The 27,177-nt window shown below is 43.4% G+C and overlaps 2 protein-coding genes across 7 annotated transcripts in view; one reads left to right on the top strand and one right to left on the bottom strand.

Moving 5' to 3' along the window:
* Positions 1–15,062, top strand: part of sec16a (SEC16 homolog A, endoplasmic reticulum export factor) — a 78,171-nt gene extending 63,109 nt beyond the window's left edge. For 2 of the 5 annotated variants that reach the window (XM_038970341.1, XM_038970336.1), the window contains 16 exons: positions 1,027–1,138; positions 1,670–1,775; positions 2,172–2,312; positions 2,593–2,706; positions 2,799–3,000; positions 3,160–3,590; positions 3,675–3,722; positions 3,809–3,952; positions 4,494–4,583; positions 4,758–4,814; positions 7,188–7,311; positions 7,797–7,937; positions 8,108–8,193; positions 8,295–8,366; positions 11,864–11,947; positions 12,264–15,062. In XM_038970341.1, coding sequence (XP_038826269.1) covers positions 1,027–1,138; positions 1,670–1,775; positions 2,172–2,312; positions 2,593–2,706; positions 2,799–3,000; positions 3,160–3,590; positions 3,675–3,722; positions 3,809–3,952; positions 4,494–4,583; positions 4,758–4,814; positions 7,188–7,311; positions 7,797–7,937; positions 8,108–8,193; positions 8,295–8,366; positions 11,864–11,947; positions 12,264–12,335 — 2,024 coding nt within the window. In that variant the 3' untranslated portion in view covers positions 12,336–15,062. The remainder of the gene's footprint in view (positions 1–1,026; positions 1,139–1,669; positions 1,776–2,171; positions 2,313–2,592; positions 2,707–2,798; positions 3,001–3,159; positions 3,591–3,674; positions 3,723–3,808; positions 3,953–4,493; positions 4,584–4,757; positions 4,815–7,187; positions 7,312–7,796; positions 7,938–8,107; positions 8,194–8,294; positions 8,367–11,863; positions 11,948–12,263) is intronic. The other 3 variants (XM_038970337.1, XM_038970339.1, XM_038970340.1) reach the window with 3 other exon arrangements.
* Positions 13,444–23,704, bottom strand: LOC120025739. 2 transcript variants are annotated; one of them, XM_038970342.1, is made up of 7 exons: positions 23,218–23,704; positions 22,936–23,050; positions 18,441–18,556; positions 17,681–17,780; positions 16,955–17,076; positions 16,612–16,706; positions 13,444–15,920 (listed from the first exon to the last, which is right to left on the bottom strand). In XM_038970342.1, exons 1-7 carry the CDS (start codon positions 23,306–23,308, stop codon positions 15,873–15,875), a joined length of 687 nt encoding a protein of 228 aa, XP_038826270.1. In that variant the 5' UTR covers positions 23,309–23,704; the 3' UTR covers positions 13,444–15,872. The 2 variants fall into 2 exon arrangements, with proteins under 2 accessions (XP_038826270.1, XP_038826271.1); XM_038970343.1 differs by lacking the exon at positions 16,612–16,706.
* Between the last annotated feature and the right edge of the window lie 3,473 nt (positions 23,705–27,177).

Genomic DNA, 27,177 nt, shown 5'->3' with positions numbered 1-27,177 from the left:
ACCTGCCCAAAACGTAGTGCCAACTGTAAAGGAGGAGGAATCATGTTCTGGGGCTGTTTTTTATGGTTCGGGCTAGGCCCTTTAGTTCCAGTGAAGGGAAATCCTAACACTACAGCATACAATGATATTCTGGACTTCGTGGCAACAGTTTGGGGAAGGCCCCTTCCTGTTTCATCATGATAATGCCCCTGTGCACAAAGCGATGTCTAACCCCATCGAACACCTTTGGTATGATTTGGAACGCTGACTGCAAGCCAGGCCTAATCGGCCAACATCAGTGCCCGACCTCACTAATGATCTTGTAGCTGAATGGAAGCAAGTCCCCGCAGCAATGTTCTAACATCTAGTGGAAAGCCTTCACAAAAGAGTGGGAGGCTGTTATAGCAGCAAATGAGCGACCGACACCTTGATTTTTTGAATGAGATGTTCGATGAGCAGCTGTCTTTTGGTAGTGTTTTTGGTACTTTTGGTAGTGTAGTGAATTTAATAACTTTTAATGTTTCACTTTTTATTTATCTTAAATTCACTGAGTAGGATGGTCCTCTCCTTCCTCTTCTGAGGAGCCTCCATTGTTGCCATTTGATTTTGTGATTTGATGTTCCAAACATATTGCTCACTATATGTCTGCTACAGAGACAAGAGCCATAATAAACAAGTTTTGATAAGTCACGAAAATAAAAAGTGCTGAAAACAAGCTATAGGGTGAAAAATACCAGCATATTGACGCAGGTACATCCGCGCTAGCTAACGCTACCTTTTTTACAAATCAATACTTGGAGTCAAAGTATCTATATGATATTGGTCAAAGTAATATTGCGATTTGTAACTATCGTTTTTTTACCCCACCCATCACTAATGGTTATGATGTTGATGACAAACTATATATTATGATAATAAATGCAATATAACTACCTGCTGCAATCCTGACCGAAAACAGTCAGAACATAGTTCTGCGTTATTCATAAATTGAGTTGAATTTGAGGTAGAGTCAGGCTCTTTTCAACAGTCCATTGACGTGTGTTACAGCTTCCAAGGGGCTAACCGATGCGGCCCACTTCTGTTACCTGATGGCCCAGGTTGGTTTGGGGGTGTTCACCAAAAAGAGCACCAAGATGGTTCTAATCGGCTCAAACCACAGGTTAGACATCTGCTGCTCTGTCCCTTCCTCACTTGTTGGCCGTGGTGGAAATGTCTTGCCTACTACTTAAACTGCTTACTGTGTAGTAATCAGACTACATACTACATATTGCGTTAATTCCCGCCATTCGTTAATTTGGGAATAGCGCGTCCCCTCAGCTGATTATCAGCTGTTGTCAAACACATTTGAGGCTCGAAAGACTATTCTCTTCCTCAATGGTGTACAGCGAATTCTACTAGATGAATAGCTGAAATGAGTATGACATCCTGGCATTTAACACATACACATTTTTTGAAATTTCACAATGTAAAACAATCTTTTCTCACATACCCAAAATGTCTGTTATTTAGAATGCAGGTATGGATATTTGGACACGGACAGTCAGTTTTCTCACTCTCTCTCACACACACACCTCTGCTCTGCTTTCGCTGCCACACTGTGGAACAAACTCACAGGCATATAATCTTACATAGAAATATGAACTTTCATGCATATGGCATACAAAGGCTTTAATGACCTCTTTCTTGCTAGTCTGTCGTTCTTCCAGTTTGCGTCTAACGAAGCGATCCAGAGGACGGAGGCCTATGAGTATGCCCAGTCTCTGGGCTCCCAGCCCTGCTCCCTGCCCAACTTCCAGGTGAGTACACACACATATCAAACATCTGAACTTGAGCACACACCATAGACATACCTCCTGAAGCTTTCCCCCTTTGATCTTACAGAAATGGACTGAATGGTCATCTAGAGATGCTGTATAGCATGGCAGTAGCTGCATAGAAATGTCTTCTAGTCATTCTATTTCTATGAGTAGTGCCGTCTGATCCCTGTTCTCTGAACTTAAGTAAAACCCTGATGTGAAGGGCTGAAACACATTGGTTTTATCATTAAAGAAGCATTTTGATCAACTTCCACCACCCTCCAAGAGATGCTGAATTTCCTCTTCACTCCTAATGTAAAGTGAATGTGCCCGGCCTCTGTGCGATGAAATCAGCTATCATGACCTTTGCCCTTTCTTCCTCCTGTCTCCCTCTAGGTGTTCAAGCTGATCTATGCGTGTCGCCTGGCCGAGGCCGGCCTGTGTGCTCAGGCCTTCCATTACTGTGAGGTTATCTCCAGGAGCGTGCTCATGCAGCCGTCCTACCACTCTCCTGTGTTCACCAGTCAGCTGATACAGGTAGACACACACGTGCGCGCACACACACCCACATACAATCGCTCTCAAAACACGCACACAAGCGCAATGTCAACACACATGTACTTACTCACTCATACTTGCACACAAATACAAGCGCGCGCACACACACACACACACACACAAACACCCTCATTCATACACGCAGAGTCTCTCTCACTCACTCACTCACTCACTCTCACACACACCTATCTCTTAGGTGTTGATTGTTACTATGTGTGAGAATTTTGAATGTTGATGTTAATTATGCTGTTAATTATAGATGTCTGAGAAGATGCGATTCTTCGATCCACAACTGAAGGAGAAGGCAGATCAGGAACTCTTCAACGAGCCAGAGTGGCTGATTGATCTGAGACAGCTGGATGGGCAGATGAGGGTGTGTGTGTTTTATTAATGTGTATGAGAAGCCTATTCATGTTGCTGTAGGTGTGTCTGTAACTGACTGGGCTGTTCTTGTTTCCCCCATAGACTGGAGTGATTGCATACAATGCAGACAGGGATACTCCTCAGCAGTATGACTGCAGCACCCCCAATTCTGAGTTAGACCAGACCAGCCCGCCTGAGCCATATGCCCAGCCTCTGGACATGGTTGGCCACACCTCTGACAACCCTCTGATGACATCACTCATGCCCGGACCGCCTCAGCAAGGGGTGCAGCTGATGCCTCCAGGTGAGCAACAAGCCCACCTTGTAACACGATAGGTGTGTGTTTGTTCATGTATGTTTTAGATCTTGTTGACTCCTAATCAATGCAATGACCACTGTCCCAAAGCAATTCACAAATCTAAGCAGCCACCACTAAACACAGAAACTTTCTCCTCCCATCTAGCTCCCCCAACTATCCTCCAGGACGGAATGGTCTCCCAGCCACCACACCCCAACGAGGGGGTCCAGTTTTACCCAGTACCCCCCAGTCTCCCTGGACCACCTGGCCAGATCCCTTTATCAGGGTTCCCTCCCCAAGGCTCTGGCTTTGTACATCCTTACCAACCCCAGCAGCCCCAACCGGACAAAAATGACATGTTTCCTGGAGCCCAGCACCAGCAGATGGCGCCACCACAGCATCAGCAACAGATGATGCCCCCACCACAGCATCAGCAACAGATGATGCCCCCACAAATGCAGCAGCCACAAAAGATGCCCTCTGACGATTATCAGCTGACGGGTCCACCGGAACTACAGCCTCCTCCCATGTCCACCTCTCCACAGAGGAACACCTTCACGCCTCAGATGGACTTCTATGACCAAATGGCTCACATGGTGTGTGTGTTACGTGCATTCAGCCTTGTTTGAATAGTTTGAGGAGATATGCTGATGTCACTAACTCTTGTCTTGTTTGCACAGGGCCCAGGAAGAAGATCCAGGACTACTTCACAGTCCTCAATGCAAATGGTAGGGTGTGTGCATGCGTGTGTGTCAGGTCACTGTTACCATTGGCAGTGTGTGTGTTTGTCTGACTGGCTCTGTTTTGTCTGCAGCAGCCTCCAGGTCGCCGCTCCCGCACCATGTCGGAATCTTCCACACACTCCGGAGGACGAGAGAGGAGCAACTCGGCAGCCAAGCAGTCCTCTCCTCCTCCACCCTCCATCCCTGAGCAGGCCAAGAAGGACTCACCTAAAAAGGTTATGCAGACACACACTACGTATTGTGTCCCTTTCACACACAATCCCACACACGCCACAGTTACTTTTTATTATTACCCCAATGGCCTTGTGGTTAGTGGCCATCCTGAGATTGGAATGTTGTGAGTTCAGCATTAAGGAGATGGATTGTGGGTAAGGCCCTGTGTTAGACTAGCGTCCTGTCCAGGGGGTGTACTTGTACATCAAGCTGCCTCGCGCTACAGAATCACGAGATAGGGCAGGAGTCTATGTGTTGTTCCGGCTGGTATAAGCCAAGTCTCGTGCAAGGCTACTTACTTACTTAACACTACTACTACTTTGAATTTTGTAGCTATCAATTGTCCCGTTAGCAATCGCCCAGAATAGCTCTTTTTTTTTTATAAAGGCTAATTATAGTAATTATTGATATCAGCAAGATGTCTTTGATTAGTGGTTGGTGTCGGTTATTTTCGGTTTATCATTTCAGCTCTTACACGTACACACATATATAAATGCTCTTTATTTCTGTAACCATTTCTGATTTTATTTTTCTCTCTCTCAGGGAGGGGGGGGTGGCGGTGGCGGTTGGCTCAACTGGCTCTATAGGAAGGGGAAGAATGAAGCCCACCTTCCGGATGACAAGAACAAATCTGTAAGTCAACTCTTCAACACTCCTTGTTTTCCAGTCATTTTTGTACATACTCTTCCTTACTATACTGAGTCCTGTCTGTAAAAGCTCACAGTTTATACATGGCAGTGTGGTCAGTATGTGTGTGTGTGTATTGGAGCTGATGAGTGGTTTCAGTTGACTGGTCTGTTCTGTCAGATTGTCTGGGACGAGAAGAAACAGAAATGGGTCAACTTGGATGAGCCAGAGGAGGAGGTTAGTTTTTTGTGTGCGTGCGTTCCAGCCATTATGATTAGCATGTCTATATGTATTGTTGTTTTTATTAGTCCTCATTAGGGATGTTAACGGTTATCTGTTCATCGGTAGCTGGCGAAACTTAATTTGACCGGTCATGCTTATCGGTCTATAGGTTAATATGCATAATTTAGTGGTTTAAATTGCAGCGTATTTGTATTTTCTGTTAGTCTTCATGTATCTTATTTATCATACGCGTACAGCTACAGAGCCTAGTTTGAAGAGCAGAATAGCCTATCTCCTGTCAGACAGCGCAACAGCAGCTCCTCACAAAGCTGGTACTGTAGTGAAATGTATGCTTTTATAAGCCCAGCCACTGCGCAACAAATAACAATTCGAAATGCAATCACATGTTAAACTTTGCAATGTGAGTGTGAGGCAGTATAATTGTTTGCAACCTATTTTACTTCACTTCAAATAATGAAGCATGTCTTACCTTGCTTCAAAGTAGCCTAGCCAAAATCCATCCATCAAAAAGTTATAAAGACTTCTACATGCCAATGGCACAATCCTGGTCATATTAGCAACTCGACCTAGTTATTGCATCTTTAGATTCCCGCTCTTTCTAAGTTTCTAACAGATTTTCATCTCTGTCACATACGGAACCGCTCGCATTAGGTGCTCTGTTTAGAACAGTGTTGTCATCTCTGTCACATACGGAACCGCTCGCATTAGGTGCTCTGTTTAGAACAGTGTTGTCATCTCTGTCACATACGGAACCGCTCGCATTAGGTGCTCTGTTTAGAACAGTGTTTTCATCTCTGTCACATACGGAACCGCTCGCATTAGGTGCTCTGTTTAGAACAGTGTTGTCATCTCTGTCACATACGGAACCGCTCGCATTAGGTGCTCTGTTTAGAACAGTGTTGTCATCTCTGTCACATACGGAACCGCTCGCATTAGGTGCTCTGTTTAGAACAGTGTTTTCATCTCTGTCGCATGCGGAACCGCTCGCATTAGGTGCTCTGTTTAGAACAGTGTTGTCATCTCTGTCACATACGGAACCGCTCGCATTAGGTGCTCTGTTTAGAACAGTGTTTTCATCTCTGTCACATACGGAACCGCTCGCATTAGGTGCTCTGTTTAGAACAGTGTTGTCATCTCTGTCACATACGGAACCGCTCGCATTAGGTGCTCTGTTTAGAACAGTGTTGTCATCTCTGTCACATACGGAACCGCTCGCATTAGGTGCTCTGTTTAGAACAGTGTTGTCATCTCTGTCACATGCGGAACCGCTCGCATTAGGTGCTCTGTTTAGAACAGTGTTGTCATCTCTGTCACATACGGAACCGCTCGCATTAGGTGCTCTGTTTAGAACAGTGTTTTCATCTCTGTCACATACGGAACCGCTCGCATTAGGTGCTCTGTTTAGAACAGTGTTGTCATCTCTGTCACATACGGAACCGCTCGCATTAGGTGCTCTGTTTAGAACAGTGTTGTCATCTCTGTCACATACGGAACCGCTCGCATTAGGTGCTCTGTTTAGAACAGTGTTGTCATCTCTGTTACATACGGAACCGCTCGCATTAGGTGCTCTGTTTAGAACAGTGTTTTCATCTCTGTCACATACGGAACCGCTCGCATTAGGTGCTCTGTTTAGAACAGTGTTTTCATCTGTCACATACGGAACCGCTCGCATTAGGTGCTCTGTTTAGAACAGTGTTTTCATCTCTGTCGCATACGTAACCGCTCGCATTAGGTGCTCTGTTTAGAACAGTGTTGTCATCTCTGTCACATACGGAACCGCTCGCATTAGGTGCTCTGTTTAGAACAGTGTTTTCATCTCTGTCACATACGGAACTGCTCGCATTAGGTGCTCTGTTTAGAACAGTGTTGTCATCTCTGTCGCATGCGGAACCGCTCGCATTAGGTGCTCTGTTTAGAACAGTGTTTTCCCACAAATTGCATTTTGGTAAATGTTTGAAATTATGTTTTATTAGCTGCTTCATTACAGGAGTTGCATGTTGAATAATAGGCTATATAGCCTTTTGACTGGAAGACGATAGGCGTGCTATTGTTGCATGCTTCCATTATGCTCTTAATGAAAAACGTCCGTTCCTTGCATGCATGCGTAGTATTTCCCGTTGATCACATCAAATCACTGTTTGGGAAAAATGTAACCGTTTGTTGACCGTTTAATGAGGGTCGGTTAGTCGGCAGCAACATTTCCCAAAATGTGCATTCCTAGTCCTCATAATAAGAGGTTTATATCAGTGTCCTAGCACGTGTATGACCATCTGTATTTATACAGTATTTTGGTTTATCATACTAACACAGAGATATCATTGATCCTAATAATAAAGTATTGATGTGTGTTTGTGTCTGTGTAACCAGTACAAGCCCCCTCCTCCTCCTCCCTCGGGCTTCCCTAAGATGCTGGGACCCATACCGGGACAAGGGGGTCCTGGAGGTCCCCCTACTGGTGGGCCGCCTGTCAACATGTTCTCCAGGAGAGCAGGTGAGATTTACACGTGTTGGCATAACGTAAGCAGCCCCTCATTGTGGGTTTTTAGCTGATACAGGTTTTAGATTCAATGCAGTGCTGCAAAACTCTTACGGCTACATTTCACTTGTGCTGCTGCTCAGATGACCAGTGTATCAGGTTTCATTGACTACTATGGGAGCGCATCACTCCCTCCTCACACTTGGCAACCAGGATATTGTCTGAAGGGAGTATGCTTTGAATTAGCCAGGTGTGTTTGTCACACTCCCAGTTCTAGAAAGTCCTGCATGAATTGTGAGCATTGTAGAGGGAAATAGAGGCAGGTGCATGTTCCTGGCTTTCGGGAATGTGAAGGAAAATAATGATACATGTCACATTGCACTTGAAACCGCTACAAACCTCTAGGAACCACACTAATGGCGTGTCATTTTGGCACGTCAGATTTATTTTTTTTAATTTTTTTTAGCAGATCAAAAAAAGTATGTTTTCACCCATCTCAGGTACAAAGAGCCGCTACGTGGATGTCCTGAACCCAGGTGGACCCCGTGCCAAGCCCGGTGGATCGGCACCTGCCCCGTCAGACTTCTTTGCCCCGTTGGCTCCCATGCCCATGCCAGCCAACCTGTTTGTGCCCGGAGCAGGTATGCTAACCTTTTGAATAAATATATCAATGTACTCTAGCGATGGTCATCATAGGTCTTTATGAGTGTGACTGGGTTGGGAATATTAGTTTGTTTGCGTGTTGTTTTGATACCGGTGTGTGAGTGTACTGTATTTGTATTCTAATGTGTTCTCTCCTGTCTGGCTCCAGAGGAACAGCAGCCCATGGAGGGTAATGTCCCAGAGACAGGAGGGAACCAGGAACAGAGCGACCCTAACCCCAGTGCTGTGCCACAGGTACCGTATTACACTCCCAGTGATGGTTATAGTTGTATATACTAGATTTCACACCAACTGACCATCAGATTAGACTGAATTAAGATGTTTGATCTGTCCAGATGTTCAACCCAACATTGTTACCGCCCGGTCCAGTGGGGCCTCCTATTGCCGCTGGGTCCCCGCCAGGAGAGGTAGAAGCACCTCGATCCTCCTAGAGGACTGTAGTACACCCTTGCTACTCTATCATAAACCCTCATGCCCCCCATTGAAACAAATTACCTTCCACTTTTAACAGTCATCTAGCTTGGTTGAGTGATGGTTGGTACGTGCGTGTTTGTTTGTGGGAGCATGTTTCAACTTCCAGCCTTTATTTTCCTGTGTGGGCCTCATAACCATGCTAACACCTGGGCAGGACGACATGTAAAAGACTCACATTTTCAAATGTTTTACTTCACCTTTATTTAACCAGGTAGGCTAGTTGAGAACGAGTTCTCATTTACAACTGCGACCTGGCCAAGATAAAGCAAAGCAGTGTGACACAGACAACACAGAGTTACACATGGAATAAACAATAAACAAGCCAATAACACAAACAAGTCAATGACACAGTAGGGAAAAAAAGAAAGTCTAATACAGTGTGTGCAAAAGGCATGAGGTAGGCAATAAATAGGCCATAGTAGCGAAGAATTACAATTTAGCAGATTAACACTGGAGTGATAAATGAGCAGATGATGATGTGCAAGTGGAGATACTGGTGTGCAAAAGAGCAGAAAAGTAAATAAAAACAGTATGGGGATGAGTTAGGTAGATTGGGTGTGCTATTTACAGATGGACTATGTACAGCGATCGGTTAGCTGCTCAGATAGCTGATGTTTAAAGTTGGTGAGGGAAATAAGTCTCCAGCTTCAGTGATTTTTATCATTCGTTCCAGTCACTGGCAGCAGAGAACTGGAAGGAAAGGCGGCCAAATGAGGTGTTGGCTTTGTGGATGATCAGTGAGATATACCTGCTGGAACATGTGCTACGGGTGGGTGTTGTTATTGTGACCAAGGAACTGAGATAAGGCGGAGCTTTACCTAGCATAGACTTATAGATGACCTGGAGCCAGTGGGTCTGGCGACGAATATGTAGCGAGGGCCAGCCGACTAGAGCATACAGGTGGGTGGTATAAGGTAATTTGGTAACAAAACGAATGGCACTGTGATAGACTGCATCCAGTTTACTGAGTAGTGTATTGGAAGCTATTTTGTGGATGACATCGCCGAAGTCGAGGATCGGCAGGATAGTCAGTTTTACTAGGGTAAGTTTGGCGGCGTGAGTGAAGGAGACTTTGTTGCGAAATAGAAAGCCGATTCTAGATTTGATTTTGGATTGGACATGTTTAATATGAGTCTGGAAGGAGAGTTTACAGTCTAGCCAGACACCTAGGTATTTATAGTTGTCCACATATTCTAGGTCAGAACCGTCCAGGGTGATGATGCTAGTCGGGCGGGTGCGGGCAGCGAACGGTTGAAAAGCATGCATTTGGTTTTACTAGCGTTTAAGAGCAGTTGGAGGCCATGTTAGGAGTGTTTTATGGCATTGAAGCTCGTTTGGCGGTTAGTTAGCACAGTGTCCAAGGAAGGGTCAGAAGTATATAGAATGGTGTTGTCTGCGTGGAGGTGGATCAGGGAATCGCCCGCAGCAAGAGCGACATCATTGATATATACAGAGAAAAGAGACGGCCCGAGAATTGAACCCTGTGGTATCCCCATAGAGACTGACAGAGGTCCGGACAACATGCCCTCCGATTTGACACACTGAACTCTCTCAACCGATTGGAGGTATCCCTCAACATCCCTCAGATTGGAGGAGAATGCGGCCAATTAGAGCTGTTCTGATGGTGTCTCTGACTCAATTTTGAAATGTTAAGATACTACACTGAACAAAAATATAAACGCAACATGTAAAGTGTTGGTTTTATGAGCTGAAGGATCCCAGAAATGTTCCATATGCACAAAAAGCTTATTTCTCTCAAAAGGTGTGCACATCCCTGTTAGTGAGCATTTCTCTTTTGCCAAGATAATCCATCCACCTAACAGGTGTGGGTTATCAAGAAGCTGATTAAACAGCATGATAATTACACAGGTGCACCTTGTGCTGGGGACAATAAAAGGCCACTTTAAAATGTGCAGTTTTGTCACACAGCAAAGGGAGCGTGCAATTGGCATGCTGACTGCAGGAATGCCCACCAGAGCTGTTGCCAGATAATTGAATGTTAATTTCTCTACCATATGCCGCCTCAATGTCGTTTTAGAGAATTTGGTAGTACGTCCAACCGGCCTCACAACTGCAGACCACGTGTAACCGCGCCAGCCCAGGACTTCCACCTCCGGCTTCTTCACGATCGTCTGAGACCAGCCACTCGGACAGCTGATAAAACTGTGGGTTTGCACAACCGAAGAATTTCAGCACAAACTGTCAGAAACCCTCTCAGGGAAGCTCATCTGCGTGCTCGTCGTCCTCACCAGGGTCTTAACCTGACTGCAGTTCTGCATTGTAACTGACTTCAGAGGGCAAATGGTCACCTTCAATAGCCACTGGCAAGCTGGAGACATGTGCTCTTCATAGATGAATACCAGTTTCAACTGTACTGGGCAGATGGCAGACGGCGTATGGCGTCTTGTGGGCGAGCGGTTTGCTGATGTCAACGTTGTGAACAGAGGGCCCCATGGTGAGGTTCTGGTAAGGGCAGGCATAAGCAACAGACAACGAACACAATTGCATTTTATCGATGCTAATTTTGAATGCAGAGATACCGTGATGGGATCCTGAGGCCCATTGTTGTGCCATTCATCGGCCGCAATCACCTCATATTTCCGCATGATAATGCACGGCCCCATGTCGCAAGGATCTGTACACAATTCCTGGAAGCTGAAAATGTCCGTTCTTCCGTGGCCTACGTAAACACCAGACATGTCACAAATTGAGCATGTTTGGGATGCTCTAGATTGACACATACGACAGTGTTTTCCAACATCCGCCAATATGCAGCAACTTCACACAGCCATTGGAGAGTGCGAAAACATTCCACAGGCCACAATCAACAGCCTGATCAACTCTATGCGAAGGAGATGTGCTGCGCTGCACGAGGCAAATGGTGGTCACACCAGATACTGACTTTATCTGAGCCACGCCCCTACTTTTTTTTAAAGGTATCTGTGACCAACAGATGCATATCTGTGTTCCCAGTCATGTGAAATCCATAAATTAGGGCCTAATTTATTTATTACAATTGACTGATTTCCTTATATGAAGTGTAACTCAGTACATCTTTGAAAATGTTGCGTTTATATTTTTGTTCAGTGCATATCACAAATACGATAATACAAAAACTGATAAAATACCTTTGATTACAAACTAGAGGCATGCTGGAGACTTGCTCCTCTCCTGGCCTGTTCCCATAGTTACATCATTAACCCAGAAGAGGAAACCTGGGTCATGTTCATTAGGTACCAAACATTACCTGTACTTGTCCAACAAAAAATGCTCATTTTCGCTTTTCATTGCAAAACTTTTCCATTGTGTGCCCTAATGAACATGACCCTGTGGTCACAGATTGTCCTCTCTCTAGCCATGGAGGAAAGGGGATTATTGCCTTGCCTCACTGCCTGGTTACCATGGTAACTCCTGCATCTATGCCTTCCAGGTGCCCCTGACTCCGCAGCCTCCTCCCCAGGGAGCTCCACCCTCTGGAGGCGTGACGTTCTATAACCCCGCCCAGTTTGCACAGGTAGGTTCGTTGAAAACGGTTAGGCCAGGGTTCCCAATAAGACTTGACACTTATGTAAATGTGTACGTTAACATCTGTGGAAAAAATCGAGGATCTCAAGTGAAGTTGTGATGACACCATTTACATTTAAGGTAATTTAGCCGAAAGGTACAACCACATCAGTCATTGCAAGTAAAACTTGACTCAATAAAGCTGTGAAATCAGTGCTAGTAAGAAAATAAGTAAAGCTTGTTCCACCATTGAGGTGCTAGGACACACCAGTAGCTATGTTAACACTGTCAAATCAACCCTTGTATCCCTCTCTCCTTCTCCCCAGGCGAGTACTCCATCGGGAAGGCTTCTGTCTGGGAGGTTGGGCGGTCAGAGGGCATACCCAGTGCTGAAGTAGATATCCAGCCTAGTTCATCCTAAAACAGACTTTATGGGTTTAACCACCCCCTGGGAAGCGCATAGACATCTCAACTCCCCCTCTGATGGACCCCCCCTTACACCCCAGACGAACACTACCACCAGTACCATCATCGTCAAACGACTATACCACTCTTTCACTAATTAAAAAACATATATGAATATTTGTTAATTATTTGCAGGCAAGATTGTCATAAAGGGCTTTTTCATGTGTCCAAACTGAGTTAGTTGGTACAATGGATCTTAATGCACATACTTAGCTTGATTATACTGTATGTGACAACCTACTGTGGAGACAGACATGCTAGTGTGTTCAGCTCTTAGACAACATTCCCTCTACACACATGCTGAGACATAGGACTGTTCTGGTCCTATTTGTATCTATTACGTGTGTCTTTGGCCCCTTACGTAAGTGTGTTAGTGTGTAAAAGAGCGTAGCACTTCGGGAGCTCAGCTCACTTGTTTATACTAGTGTATATGGCTCCTCGGTGTTCCCGTACAGATACTGAAGGTACTGTAGCGCTGATGTGTGTGGAGTATCAGTAGTGCAATGCCTGCTGTGTTCACTCTCCCTCATTCAGATGTGCTCAGGTGTGATGTGGGGTCCAGCAGAGGCAATAGGAGTGACTGTCACGCCTCGCTACCCTAGGAGTTTAGAAGTTTGAGTGTTGGAATGTTCTTTAGATATTTATAAAATGTTGCTGCCTACCAACACCTCATTATCATGCACAAAGGTCTTAAGTCTCAACTGGGCTTCCTCTCTCCCAACTGAGTTTAGAAGCAGGCCTTTAGAGGAACAAGGAGTGAGCTGGGATTCAGGGGCCTCATTTATAAACCGTGCGTGCATACAATATACCCCAAAATGTGCATGCGGCAGTTTTCACGATCAAGTTGGCATTTATAAAAATGTAACGTGATGTGAGAATGTGCTCAGCTCCCCGTTTAGACCATGCGTAAGCACATCTACTAGTGGCTGAAATATTGTATTGCAAGCTGGCAAGTAAGTATTTTGTGCAAATGGGGGATATGATGAAAAGCTTATTCATAAAAAAACTAAAAACAGGACAACATTAACACAAATGCAGCCATTTGCCATTAGTGAGAAGAGCAAAATTCTTTATTTAATCTAAAATAAACATTTGAATCTTTCTATTTTCATAACCATTGCAGAATAAATTTCTCACCTTTTCTAGCCGTAATAGGTTCATATTCCCGAAGTAGCCATACAACAAATTAGCATGTGCATCTCATTTAATTGGACCTAGGAGCCTAGTAAATAGATAGGCTATGTATTAAGTTGTGCAATCCCATAGGCAGTGCGGTTAATAATACAGCTTACAGTCAAATTTAAAAGGGGAACAGTTTCTTTTACATTGAAGTAGGCCTATGTATGCTACTGTAATAAAAGAAAAGTTGGTAGCCTTCCTTAGACAATTTTTCAGAATTCACGGCCAGTCCCATCATATTTAGGTGAAAAGTCGATGCAAAACATTGAATTTAAAAGTTCTGCTGACAGGTCCACAATTTGCCATTTGTTTTCTCTTTCATAAACTGTATTGGAACATTCTGCCAACACAGTAGTTTATGTAGAATATTTGAGTTAGGGTAAGCTATTGTATTGCTGTGAGATAGAAGCACAACATTGCCAATTTAATCCGAGCCTATACTAAGGCACGACATTGTTTCTATCGATAAACAAAATATTGAACAATTTTCTATTTTGCACTTTAGTGTGGGCTGTAGCATTTAGCCTACTTTTAAAGTGTTAAATATGGGCTACAATCAACCTTGCAGACATCAGGCACTCGCTATAGGCAGCATGCATGTTTAGTTTGAATAACTGCAAAACATTCTGCCCACAGAAATGTGAACAAAATTGCCCATTTTAGATACTGCCATGGCCTAATTCAAAATTATACAGCAAATAAAGGGTGTTATTGTCACCATAAGTTGAATGGAGGTGTTTTCCAAGCAGAGTTTTAATGCGTGCAGTTTTACAACCGGTCCGATTTATAAACAGGAAACAATCATGCATATATAGGGTGTGCACCAAATGTATGAATCTAAATATTTTTGTACTCCCGCTGAATTTTCTGAAATGTGTCTCATGCGGAAATGTGTGAACAGTTATAAATGAGGCCCCAGGACTATATCGGTCAAGTCTCAGATGACACCCTATTTCCTATATAGTGCACAACTAAGTGGCTCAGGTCAAAAGTAGTGCACTTTATAGGGAATAGTCATGGTGTCATTTGACTACAATTTTGAAATGTCATTAATCTATCCAAATATTTATCTGATCGATTGTATTTATGAGCTGTAGTCATGAGCAAAAGTGTGGAGAGCAACTATTGTTTTCGCTGATTTAGCTTTGAAATGTCATTAATAGATGATATAATACCTGGATTCACGTTTGTATCGGCTGCTTCGGCAGATTAACTAGCCCATCATTAAATACATCTGTGAAAGGAGAGCAAATTTGACTCAAAACTGCCATTTTCCTTTTCTTTTTTTTTTGCTGTTGCTTTTGTCAATTTTGTTATCCAAAATTCCTTGCTTCCCCTTTGTGTTCTTGACTTTGTTTCTGTGTTGAACACCCAATTATTTTTTCCAAAGGTCCCCTTTTTGTCTGAGAAAAGCTGTTGATTTTTCCTGTTTTAGAATTCAACCCTGTAAAATGGTAATAAAGATATCTTTGCGCTCTTTAGCACTTTGAAAGAATGTTTAATTTTGTTTTATGTCTAGTGCATTCTATTCTAATTAGTATCCAAGGATCATCATGGAGTGTCGTGTTTTATCTACATATCAAAATACATTTCCTATTCACACGTTATTGCAGTACATCCCAACAGTGTCTGAATATGGAATATTATAATCTTTGTGTAATGTTACTGAATTCATTTTTATTATTGAGTGAAGTACAAACAAATATCCCTAAAACTACCAGTGGGCCTAAAATGTGTGCAATATCAAGTCTGTTGGCATCACTGTGGCACTACAGATGTAGTTACTTTCTGCAGGATGAAAGTATTTTGGACCAGCACTACCTATCCCTCATTGACAACTCTGGCAAGTAGAAAAATCCAATCAACCCAGACAGTGGTCAAATTCTCCTATAGCATTGGAAGCAACAACAAAAAAAAGACTATAGGCCTGTTCCATTCTCCACTCCTGAAGTCTGCAGTCTAAAGGAGCATTTGCATGTATATTTCAAGGAGTGTAGGGTGCCTGGTTTTATTTTTAGCAAGTGTGTGAGGGCATCGCAGCACACTTCACTGGCTCATTTTCCCCTTCCTGTCCAATCATGAGTGTGGCCTTAACTAAAGTGCATTGCACTCCGAAACAAGTCACTGACAAGTGTTGGGAGTTAGAGTGAGAAAAATATCAGGAATCGCCACTTAGAATGCAGTATATACATACACCCCTTCATGGCAGCTGTGGGTTAGTGGCACATAAATGTTCATGTGTTCATAAAGTAGTTTTCTTCAGCTGAAATGTCACAGTATTTGGGCCAACTTCATTTGGATTTGGTGATTTCTGTGTCCTCTTGGATCCAAAGGCTTTCCTGTAAAAATCCCCAAATAAATGTAGTTAGAATCTATAGGCTAACAAAGCAAGATTGTAATTCATGTGTATATGGGAGTTTTTGACATTGCACAATAGAAAGGCTGGGATAAACTACCTCCGCATCAGCATTATTTTAAATCGGCTTAATCTACCAACCAATTATCTCCCACAGCACCTTCCTCCTAACCTAACTTGGCAGGTGTAATACAAATGCCTGGAACTAGATCCCCCCCCCCCCCCCCCCCACACACATTCTGCTCTTGTTGACGAGAGTAACAAAACTGTCGATGTTCTTTTCTGCAGTGTTCAACCAATCCAGTAAAATGGAGTGTCGCCTTGTTAACGTCTGAAAGCGGGAGTCACAGGCTCTCTCTTCAATTTCCCTTGAAAACCGGAGCATATGGTTGTTTTATGACAGTGCTGAGGCTACCCTCCCCCATAAGTGTCTTGCCTCCAAATAATTTACTCAGTAAGGTCACTCCCACTAAGGCCAATTTTGAATCGTTGATATCCCAGGCTTATAATATGTGCTGTGCGCAATAGCCTGGGGATAAGGTTAAATGTAGTTTTTTGTTTTGTGCTCTGTGGACACATACTTGATGAAATAGTGTCCATATGAGCGGGGCACTAATTAGTGTACCAAACAATCAATCAATATGTTGACGTGGGTAGTTTCGGTTGAAGGTTACCAGCGCTGCTTGTGCTTTTTGAACGGCTTCCTCCAACATGGCGCGGTCGCTCAGCATCTGTCTGAGAGAGGCAGGGTCCATCTCCAAAAGCATGCCTACGAGACAGAGTCCTTCTCAATTCTAACCATCACAGACCACTAAAATGGTTTATGAAAGACGGCATTAGCAGTATCTGTGATATTACAGTTCACTCAATGAGACATTTCGTTCTAGAGACTTATGTTTAAACAGTTTAGTGGTAAAGCTGCCACCATATTGCTTTTCCGCCTTACAGATCTGCAAATATTGAAGGGCCAAAGGGTGAGTGGGGATCAAATTGGGACTGGCTAGTGGCAGGGCTAACCTGTAATGTCATTTGAGTGCACTGCGTTCATCTCCTTCACCAGTAGAAACAACCTCTCTTCCAGCCTCTCAGTGTCATCGGCATCTGATGAGTCACTCGCATCTGTCTCTTCCACACCCAGCCTACAGCAAAACGGGGTAGGGGGAACATAACACGCCATGAATATCGTTAAAAAAACTGCACATTATAGGCTAAGTATCCCACACGTTATGGCCTGCGACTAGAGAGGTGTTAGATATTATTCTGGTATCACCATGTGTTTACTATTGGATGTACAATAATGACACCATAAAATGGATGGATAATGTTATATTACTGTATAAGTGAGGAACGCCGTCTTAGCCTTCTGTGTCAGGTTTCTAGGCTCTCCTTTCGAGACCAATGGCCCATTCAGAAACAACCCCTAGTCCTGTATCCTCAAGGCTTTTAGGTAGATCTGAGTGTGGATACTGTAGGTGTAACCAATATGGCGGAAAAATATAATTAGTTCATCAGTGGCTACTAACATATACCTACCCAACTCTAGGGTAATATGGGATGTATTTGGACAGGGCCTCAGTCTGCTTGACTGACAGATCTAAAATGAATGACGGCCATTAACAGAAAGTAGCCTCATCAGTCTAGTTTCCATCCATTCAGAGGTTCATCAGCTTTGTGTCTGGATATACAAACAAAGTCCTTCATAATATCTTTCTTCCCCACAATGATGTCCAGCTCCACACTCACTCCTGCAGTGTCTTCAAGGCCAGGTTCACCTGCTCCTCCAGTAGTGAGGGTTCTGAGAGAAGATGCAGCACCGCTTCTTTATGCTGCTCCAGTAGCATGCCTGGAGTGGTACATGTTAGGGAAGCATTATAAGCTGTTGGTTCATAAAGGATCAGCCTGCGCTTGCACTGTGTGGATTCGCATTGTATAGGGCAGGGGTCAGCAACAGGTGGCCAGCAAGTGATTTTCTTGGTCCCAAACATATTTTTGTAATAAAAATTGAATGTTTTAAATAAAACAGAATTTTAGTTTTGGGTCAAAAAATACTAAAATCACCAGGAATTCAGCAAAAATCAGGTCCAACAAAAATCGTCCCGCAGCTGAATCTAGTTGCCTACACCTGGTATTTGTTAACACCTAATAATAATAATAATTTGGGGGGTGCCTATATTTGTCCGGTTAAGCACTTGTAGAAGGGTGTAATGGAAATGTATTTCTTGCATATCCCAACTCCCCCTGAAATACACGCAGGGAGTGAGTGTCTCACAACCAGTTGTTTGCCATTGGAGGAGATTTAAGGAATTAATTTATGCAGAGCCTAACTCAGGTTGTCGACCTTTTTGGTCAAGCAGAAAAGTGTCAAACTTTGTGTGTTGCTTTTTTGGCAAGATTTCTTCTCTCAATGAGACTAATCTGGTCAAATAAGGGTTAAGTAAATAAAATAAATCATACGTTTGGAGGGAGGAGAGATGATTGGCTTACTGATCAGTAGGTTGATTACCAGTGATTTTCTGTGTGTGTCCAGTGTTGTAGATGTCCACTAGCTCAAACAGCTGTTCCCCAAGCGAGTCAGAAGAGGCAGATGCTTCATCTTCCTCCTTTGACATCCTTGTATTGCTGACAAGACAGAAGTCATGGAGAGATCATAGTTAGTTGAGGTCTAGTCTCACATGGCCATCCTTCCAAATCCGTCTCATTGACTAGACTACGAGAAGCCTGGGCTCTGGAGGTTAGTTAAGATCAAACTCAACCAAATTGTGACACAGAAACTCACATGGGGCGGAGTTCAACCCGAGTTAAGCATGTGTAAATGGAGCGCAATTCCCTTTTTATGAACTTTTCTCTCTACATTCAGCCTCATTTACTGCCTTTAAAAACGCTATTTGTTTGGGGTGGAGATCAAATAAATGAAGGTGTGGCAGAGGTGTCTACAGATCAGGGTATGTGAGCAGAGTTGAGTGGTTAGAAATCCAACCACTCCGGTCTTTTTCCAATCACTTAGCTAAAAACCACTCTGTACTCACAGGAAAAAAGCTGCAGCTCCAAATATGCTTAATTCATTAAAATCACAATTTAACACCCATCTATTTTTATGACAACCTGGACCTACCATTTGGTTTTGAAGTATTGAAACCAAACCATATAATTTGAATGAAAAGTATTTGAATAAACATGAAAAATCAGGTCGCTCCTACCAGGTGGCGAATCGCATCTCTGCATGTCTGGCAGACATATCAGTGTGGATGACGGATCACCACCTCAAGCTGAACCTCGGCAAGACGGAGCTGCTCTTCCTCCCGGGGAAGGACTGCCCGTTCCATGATCTCGCCATCACGGTTGACAACTCCATTGTGTCCTCCTCCCAGAGCGCTAAGAACCTTGGCGTGATCCTGGACAACACCCTGTCGTTCTCAACTAACATCAAGGCGGTGGCCCGTTCCTGTAGGTTCATGCTCTACAACATCCGCAGAGTACGACCCTGCCTCACACAGGAAGCGGCGCAGGTCCTAATCCAGGCACTTGTCATCTCCCGTCTGGATTACTGCAACTCGCTGTTGGCTGGGCTCCCTGCCTGTGCCATTAAACCCCTACAACTCATCCAGAACGCCGCAGCCCGTCTGGTGTTCAACCTTCCCAAGTTCTCTCACGTCACCCCGCTCCTCCGCTCTCTCCACTGGCTTCCAGTTGAAGCTCGCATCCGCTACAAGACCATGGTGCTTGCCTACGGAGCTGTGAGGGGAACGGCACCTCAGTACCTTCAGGCTCTGATCAGGCCCTACACCCAAACAAGGGCACTGCGTTCATCCACCTCTGGCCTGCTCGCCTCCCTACCACTGAGGAAGTACAGTTCCCGCTCAGCCCAGTCAAAACTGTTCGCTGCTCTGGCACCCCAATGGTGGAACAAACTCCCTCACGACGCCAGGACAGCGGAGTCAATCACCACCTTCCGGAGACACCTGAAACCCCACCTCTTTAAGGAATACCTAGGATAGGATAAAGCAATCCTTCTGACCCCCCCCCCTTAAAAGAGTTAGATGCACTATTGTAAAGTGGCTGTTCCACTGGATGTCATAAGGTGAATGCACCAATTTGTAAGTCGCTCTGGATAAGAGCGTCTGCTAAATGACTTAAATGTAAATGTAAATGTAAAAAGGTGAATGTAAGACTTGCACATAATTTCAAATAGGCTACATGTCATATTAAACAGCATAAATAGGTCAGGGGTGAAATGGTTACTGGTTTCACGATAAAACTCCCTGACAATTAGTGTTACCGTTTCAAATTTTAATTATCATTAAAACCGTGTTTGCTTACCACGGTTTGAAAATCTCACGGTAAATACTGTCCAGCATCAACCAAAGTTAGCAACCGTCTGATGCAGGCGCAGCATGCAACGTGGGTTTTGTTTAGTGTGAAAACATGGCGGAAGGCAGTGACAGCGCTCGGGAGATTTTTCAGCCTTCTAAGAGGACCAAATCTGGACCAAAAAGTGTGGTTGAATTTTGGGTTTTACAAGAGTGCTGAGGGGAACTTAATCGAAGATGGTCACCCTGTCTGCAGAACATGCAAAAAAGGGGGCATCACTTCAAATTATTTTTTATATTTTACTAGGCAAGTCAGCTAAGAACAAATTCTTATTTACAATGACGGCCTACCAAAAGACAAAAGGCCTCCTGCGAGGACAGGGGCCTGGGCTTTAAAAAAAATATATATATAAATATAGGACAAAACACACATTACAACAAGAGAGACAACACAACACTGAGGAAATGTTCTTTCTTTCCAAGAACTCTCCAGAATGGTTCTGTAATCTGTTTGTATATAAGGCCTAATGCCCTATTTTTATTTAATTTATTTACATTTATTTAACTAGGCAAGTCAGTTAAGAACAAATTCTTATTTACAATGACGGCCTACCAAAAGACAAAAGGCCTCCTGCGGGGACGGGGGCTGGGATTAAAAATGTGAAAATAAATATAGAACAAAACACACATCACAACAAGAGAGACAACACAACACTACATAAAGAGAGACCTAAGACAACAATGATGTTACCATTGCCCTTGATTCTAAGCAATATTGTGCTGCTATTTTTATTGACTTGGCCAAAGCTTTTGATACGGTAGATCATTCTATTCTTGTGGCCCAGCTAAGGAGTAATGGTGTCTCTGAGGGGTCTTTGGCATGGTTTGCTAACTACTTCTCTCAAAGAGTGCAGTGAATAAAGTCAGAGAATCTGCTGTCTCAGCCACTGCCTGTCACCAAGGGAGTACCCCAAGGCTCAATCCTAGGCCCCACGCTCTTCTCAATTTACATCAAGAATATAGCTCAGGCATTATGAAGCCATCTCATCCATTTATATACAGTTTTATACTCAGCTGGTCCCTCCCCGGATTTAGTGTTAAATGCTCTACAACAAAGCTTTCTTAGTGTCCAACAAGCTTTATCTACCCTTAACCTTGTTCTGAACACCTCCAAAACAAAGGTAATGTGGTTTGATAAGAAGAATGCCCCTCTTCCCACAGGTGGTATTACTACCTCTGAGAGTTTAGAGCTTGAGGTAGTCACCTCATACAAGTATACCTCATACAAGTATTTGGGAGTATGGCTAGACGGTGCACTGTCCTTCTCTCAGCACATCTCAAAGCTTGAGATGTTAAATCTAGACTTGGTTTCCTCTATCGTAATCGCTCCTTTTTCAACCCAGCTGCCAAACTAACTCTGATTCAGATGACCATCCTAACCATGCTAGATTACAGAGACATAATTTATAGTTCGGCAGGTAAGGGTGCTCTTGAGCGGCTAGATGTTCTTTACCATTCGGCCATCAGATTTGCCACCAATGCTATTTATAGGACACATCACTGCACTCTATACTCCTCTGTAAACTGGTCATCTCTGTATTCCCATCGCAAGACTCACTGGTTGATGCTTATTTATAAAACCCTCTTAGGCCTCAATCCCCCCCTATCTAAATAATCTACTGCGGCCCTCATCCTCCACATACAACACCCGTTCTGCCAGTCACATTCTGTTAAAGGTCCCCAAAGCCCACACGCCGCTCCTCTTTTCAGTTTGCTGCAGCTAGTGACTGGAACGAGCTGCAACAATCACTCAAACTGGACAGTTTTATCTCAATCTCTTCATTCAAAGACTCAATCATGGACACTCTTACTGACAGTTGTAGCTGCTTTGTGTGATGTATTGTTGTCTCTACCTTCTTGCCCTTTGTGCGGTTGTCTGTGCCCAATAATGTTTGCACCATGTTTTGTGTTGCTACCATGTTGTTGTTATGTTGTGTTGCTACCATGCTATGTTGTCATATGTTGCTGCTTTGCCATGTTGTTGTCTTAGGTCTCTCTTTATGTAGTGTTGTCTCTCTTGTTGTGATGTGTGTTTTATCCTATATTTATTTTCACATTTTTAATCCCAGCCCCCGTCCCCGCAGGAGGCCTTTTGTCTTTTGGTAGGCCGTCATTGTAAATAAGAATTTGTTCTTAACTGACTTGCCTAGTTAAATCAATGTAAATAAATAAAATACAAATAGGGCATTTTCCTAGTTAATACACTGTCACATTCATCAACCAGCCAGGTACTGGAATTCACAATAAGTATTATTATTTGGCATTGTGACATTGAACAATGAGCTGGGAATAGAACGTTCAGAAGGTGAGTTGGTGCCACGGTGCTCAATATAACTAATAGGTGCTGACAGGTTGAAAAATGCCCTAAAAAAGGCCCGTTTTTTCACGATTACTTCAAGACTACAGCAAGCAGTTGGGACAGATGGTAATATTATGAAATTGGGCTCCACAGCGGACATAATGAACAAGTTTTTATTTGGGAAAAAAAGCGTAATTAAAAATGTAATGTCCAGCCTATTAAAGCAAGACTCCGGTCTCTTAACAAAACTCCTCCGATCAGAAGATACTATCGTTAATAGGCGCTAAAGTAGTTAACGCTAGCGTCTAAGAATGTGGTATTATCAATCTTACCTGGGGCCCTGAGGTAGTTGCAGAGCTCGGAGGGCTTTCTCAAGGGCCTCTGTCAGCATAGCTTCATCCTGCTGCATCCGAGTCAGGACAGGCCCAGGTAGTTCCAGCAACATGCCTCCGACCCAATTACAATTACATCTCAATATACCATGAAACAATGTTGTAAAATGTAATCTACTACCTAGCTATAACATATTGGTAGTAATGCATATGCCTACATAGCTGCGTAATGCTTTTCCATTTGAATGTGAGTGTAAATGTAAAACGTTATGGGTGACTCACCTGTGAGTTTCCCGGCGATCTCAGCGTGCTTGGGGTAAATTAAATCGTACAGTTGTTCGCCAAGTACCTCGAGATCTTCCTCATCCTCCATGATGATGTGATGTTTGACTGGTTATTCGCTGCTGTTGTTTACAATGCTAACCTGACATGTTCTATTGTCTGATTCGTTTTTCGACTTACAAGTTCATATTTGAGACCTCGAACGAAAAGTACAGAGGTAGCTAGCTAACTAACTATCTTCAAAAGCTGCAAGACATCTCAACTATGATCGACGAGCTAGATCAGACTGACAGTGACAGACTCAATTGATGATGTATAGCTAAATTAGCTAGCTAGCTTGTTGACACAGATACGATTCAGAGGCACATCGATAACAATAGGATCCTTGTACTGTTCGTTCAATCAATATCCGAACTTAAACAACTAAGACTGATAATAATTTCGACTTCATTAATTTATTTTTCTTATGTCATTCGCAAAGATTCTTCTTCTTCTATGATATAATGGCGGTCCGCAAACCACCATTAAAGGTGCATGCCGCCACCTACAGTGCTGGAGTGTGTGGTCAATCACGGTTTACAACATTTCTAAATCCTCCTACTCAGTACTTCTGAGAAAATAAAAAGAGCCATACTAACTTCTAATAGACCCTCCTCCATCGCTCAAAATCCCTTCCAACCCCCCCCCCCCCCCCCCCCAACCTCAATGACCCTACACTTCAATCTTTCCCTCTTTTCAACATACTTATCAATATAATATAACAACACGTGATCCACCATTTCACCGACCATACACTCCAGACACAAACCATTCACATGCTTGCCAACCAGATGTAATAATGAGTTCAATGTACAATTTCCTAAGCGCAATTGAGCAAACACCACCTCCTAATCTGACCTTTGAATCTTGGTCCACGACCTTTCTTTGGAGGGCATATAAATGCCGGCCCTTGTGCTTAGAGTCTCATCTTTTCTGCCACACATCTATCAAAATGGCTCTGATCTTACATTTGGCCTCACCTCTACCCATTGGAACATTAATATCAATTATATCTCGTTTCAAAGCTCTTTTGGCTAACTGGTCTACAATTTCATTCCCTTCCACATACGAATGTGCTGGGACCCAGCAGAATCTCACTACTACACCCATTCTCTCAATTCTTCATAATAACATGAATACCTCCAATAGTAGGTCACTCCTATTAGATTTACCAGATGATAAACTATTCAATAAAGACAGAATCTGAGCATACTATAATTCTAACAGGTTGTATGTCCTCCACACACTGGAAGGCAACTATTATCGCCAACAGTTCAACTGAGTATACTGACAGTTCATCTGTTAGTCTTCTACATATCTGCACATCAAATTCAGGAACTTAAAACGCCTGCTCCTGTGCTCCACTATCTGGGTCCTTGGATCGATCTGTGAAAAGTAGTAAAAAAGCATTACAACTTCTACCAATGTAATTGTCAACCAGTTTCCCTATATCACTGACTTCTGACCAATCTTTCCTTTTCTCTACCAAGGTTAGATCAACAACAGGATCTGGGAGTAACCATGGGGGAACATCCCCTATCACCACAGAAGGACCAACCTCTAACTCCCTCAAACCACTCCCATCAGCAAGCTTTCCAAATGTCCAACCAAAACCACTGCCTTGTCTACTAGTATATTCCCAACAGTCATCTAACAGTAGCAGTGGGATGCTCAACGTCACAGCTTTTCAACCGAACCCAATAAACTAATGACCATGTTTTTGTATATCCAAAGGCATCTCACCTGCCTCCACTTGTAAGACACATACAGATGTTGATTTAAATGCTCCAATACATATCCTTAAAGCTATATACTGGATTCTGTCCAGCTTCTGAAGCCAAGTCTTTGCGCTGTTCCATAAACTATACACCCGTAATCAATTGAGCTTTATAAATATCCATCAACGATTGTCTGTCAGCAACCCATTCATAACCAGAGACCTAGCGCATAAGATTCACCACCTTCTTACACTTTGTTTCAACATTCATGACATGATCTTTCCATGAACGCTACTGCTCCAAAGTTTTAGAACACCTACTCATTCAAGGGTTTTTCTTTATTTGTAATATTTTCTACATTGTAGAATAATAGTGAAGATATCAGAACTATGAAATAACACATATGGAATCATGTAGTCATCAAAAAAGTGTTAAACACATCAAAATATATTTTATATTTGAGACCCTTTGCCCTGATGACAGCTTGGCGCACTCTTGGCATTCTCTCAACCAGCTTCATGAGGTAGTCACCTGGAATGCATTTCAATTAACGGTGTGCCTTGTTAAAAGTTAATTTGTGGAATTTATTTCCTTCTTACTGTGTTTGAGCCAATCAGTTGTGTTATGACAAGGTAGTGGCGGGGGGGGGGGGGGCTATTTGGTAAAAGACCAAGTCCATATTATGGCAAGAACAGCTCAACTAAGCAAAAAAGAAACGACAGCCCATCATTACTTTAGGACATGAAGGTCAGTCAATACGGAACATTTCAAGAGCTTTTAAAGTTTCTTCAAATGCAGTTGCAAAAACCATCAAGAACTATGATGAAACTGGCTCTCATGAGGACCGTCACAGGAATGGAAGACCCAGAGTTACCTCTGCTGCAGTGGATAAGTTCATTAGAGTTACCAGCCTCAATTGCAGCCCAAATAAATGCTTCACAGAGTTCAAGGAACAGACACATCTCAACATCAATTGTTCAGAGGAGACTGCGTAAATCAGGCCTTCATGGCTGAATTGCTGCAAGGAAACCACTGCTAAAGGACACCAATATGAAGAAGAGACTAGCTTGGGCCAAGAAATACGAGCAATGGCCATTAAACCGGTGGAAATGTGTCCTTTGGTCTGGAGTCCAAATTGGAGATTTTTGGTTTCAACCGCCGTGTCTTTGTGAGACGCGGTGTGGGAGAACAGATGATTTTAGCATGTGTTTTTTCCAATGTAAAGCATGGAGGAATAGGTGTTATAGTGTGGAGGTGCTTTGCTGGTGACACTGTCTGTGATTTATTTAGAATTCAAGGCACACTTAACCAGCATGGCTACCACAGCATTATGCAGCGATACGCCATCCCATCTGGATTCGGCTTAGTGGGACTATTATTTGTTTTTCAACAGAACAATGACCCAACACACCTCCAGGCAGTGTAGGGGCTATTTGACCAAGAAGGAGAGTGATGGAGTGCTGCATCAGCCTCCACAATCCCCCGACCTCAACTAAATTGAGATGGTTTGGGATGACTCGGACCGCAGAGTGAAGGAAAAGCAGCCAACAAGTGCTCAGTATATGTGGGAACTCCTTTAAGACTGTTGGAATAGCATTCCAGGAGAAGCTGGTTGAGAGAATGCCAAGAGTGTGCAAAGCTTTCATCAAGGCAAAGGGTGGCTATTTGAAGAATCTCAAATATAAAATATATTTTGATTTGTTTGACACTTTTTTGCTACAATTATTCTACAATGTAGAAAATAGTAAAAATAAAGAAAAACCCTTGAATGTGTAGGTGTTCTAAAAGCAGCAGTCTCAACGTCAACAGTGAAGAGGCGACTCCGGGATGCTGGCCTTCTAGGCAGAGTTCCTCTGTCCAGTGTCTGTGTTCTTTTGCCCATCTTAATATTTTCTATTTATTGTCCAGTCTGAGATATGACCTTTTCTTTGCAACTCTGTCTAGAAGGCCAGCATCGCGGAGTCACCTCTTCACTGTTGACGTTGAGACTGGTGTTTTGCGGGTACTATTTAATGAAGCTGCCAGTTGAGAACTTGTGAGGCGTCTGTTTCTCAAACTAGACACTCTAATGTACTTGTCCTCTTACTCAGTTGTGCACCGGGGCCTCCCACTCCTCTTTCTATTCTGGTTAGAGCCAGTTTGCGCTGTTCTGTGAAGGGAGTAGTACACAGCATTGTACGAGATCTTCAGTTTCTTGGCAATT

The sequence above is a fragment of the Salvelinus namaycush genome, chromosome 31 (assembly GCF_016432855.1).
Source record: "Salvelinus namaycush isolate Seneca chromosome 31, SaNama_1.0, whole genome shotgun sequence".
In the NCBI taxonomy this organism is placed as follows: domain Eukaryota; kingdom Metazoa; phylum Chordata; class Actinopteri; order Salmoniformes; family Salmonidae; genus Salvelinus; species Salvelinus namaycush.
This window is presented reverse-complemented; position numbering and strand designations above follow the sequence as displayed.

Bases quoted from the DNA above. Each gene is read 5' to 3' on its own strand.
- LOC120025739 (XM_038970342.1), bottom strand. From the start codon at position 23,308: ATGGAGGATGAGGAAGATCTCGAGGTACTTGGCGAACAACTGTACGAT. The intron at 23,051-23,217 runs GTGAGTCACCCA...ATTGGGTCGGAG, and splicing joins GATCGCCGGGAAACTCACAG to GCATGTTGCTGGAACTACCT. The intron at 18,557-22,935 runs GTAAGATTGATA...CTGTCTTGTCAG, and splicing joins CAACTACCTCAGGGCCCCAG to CAATACAAGGATGTCAAAGG.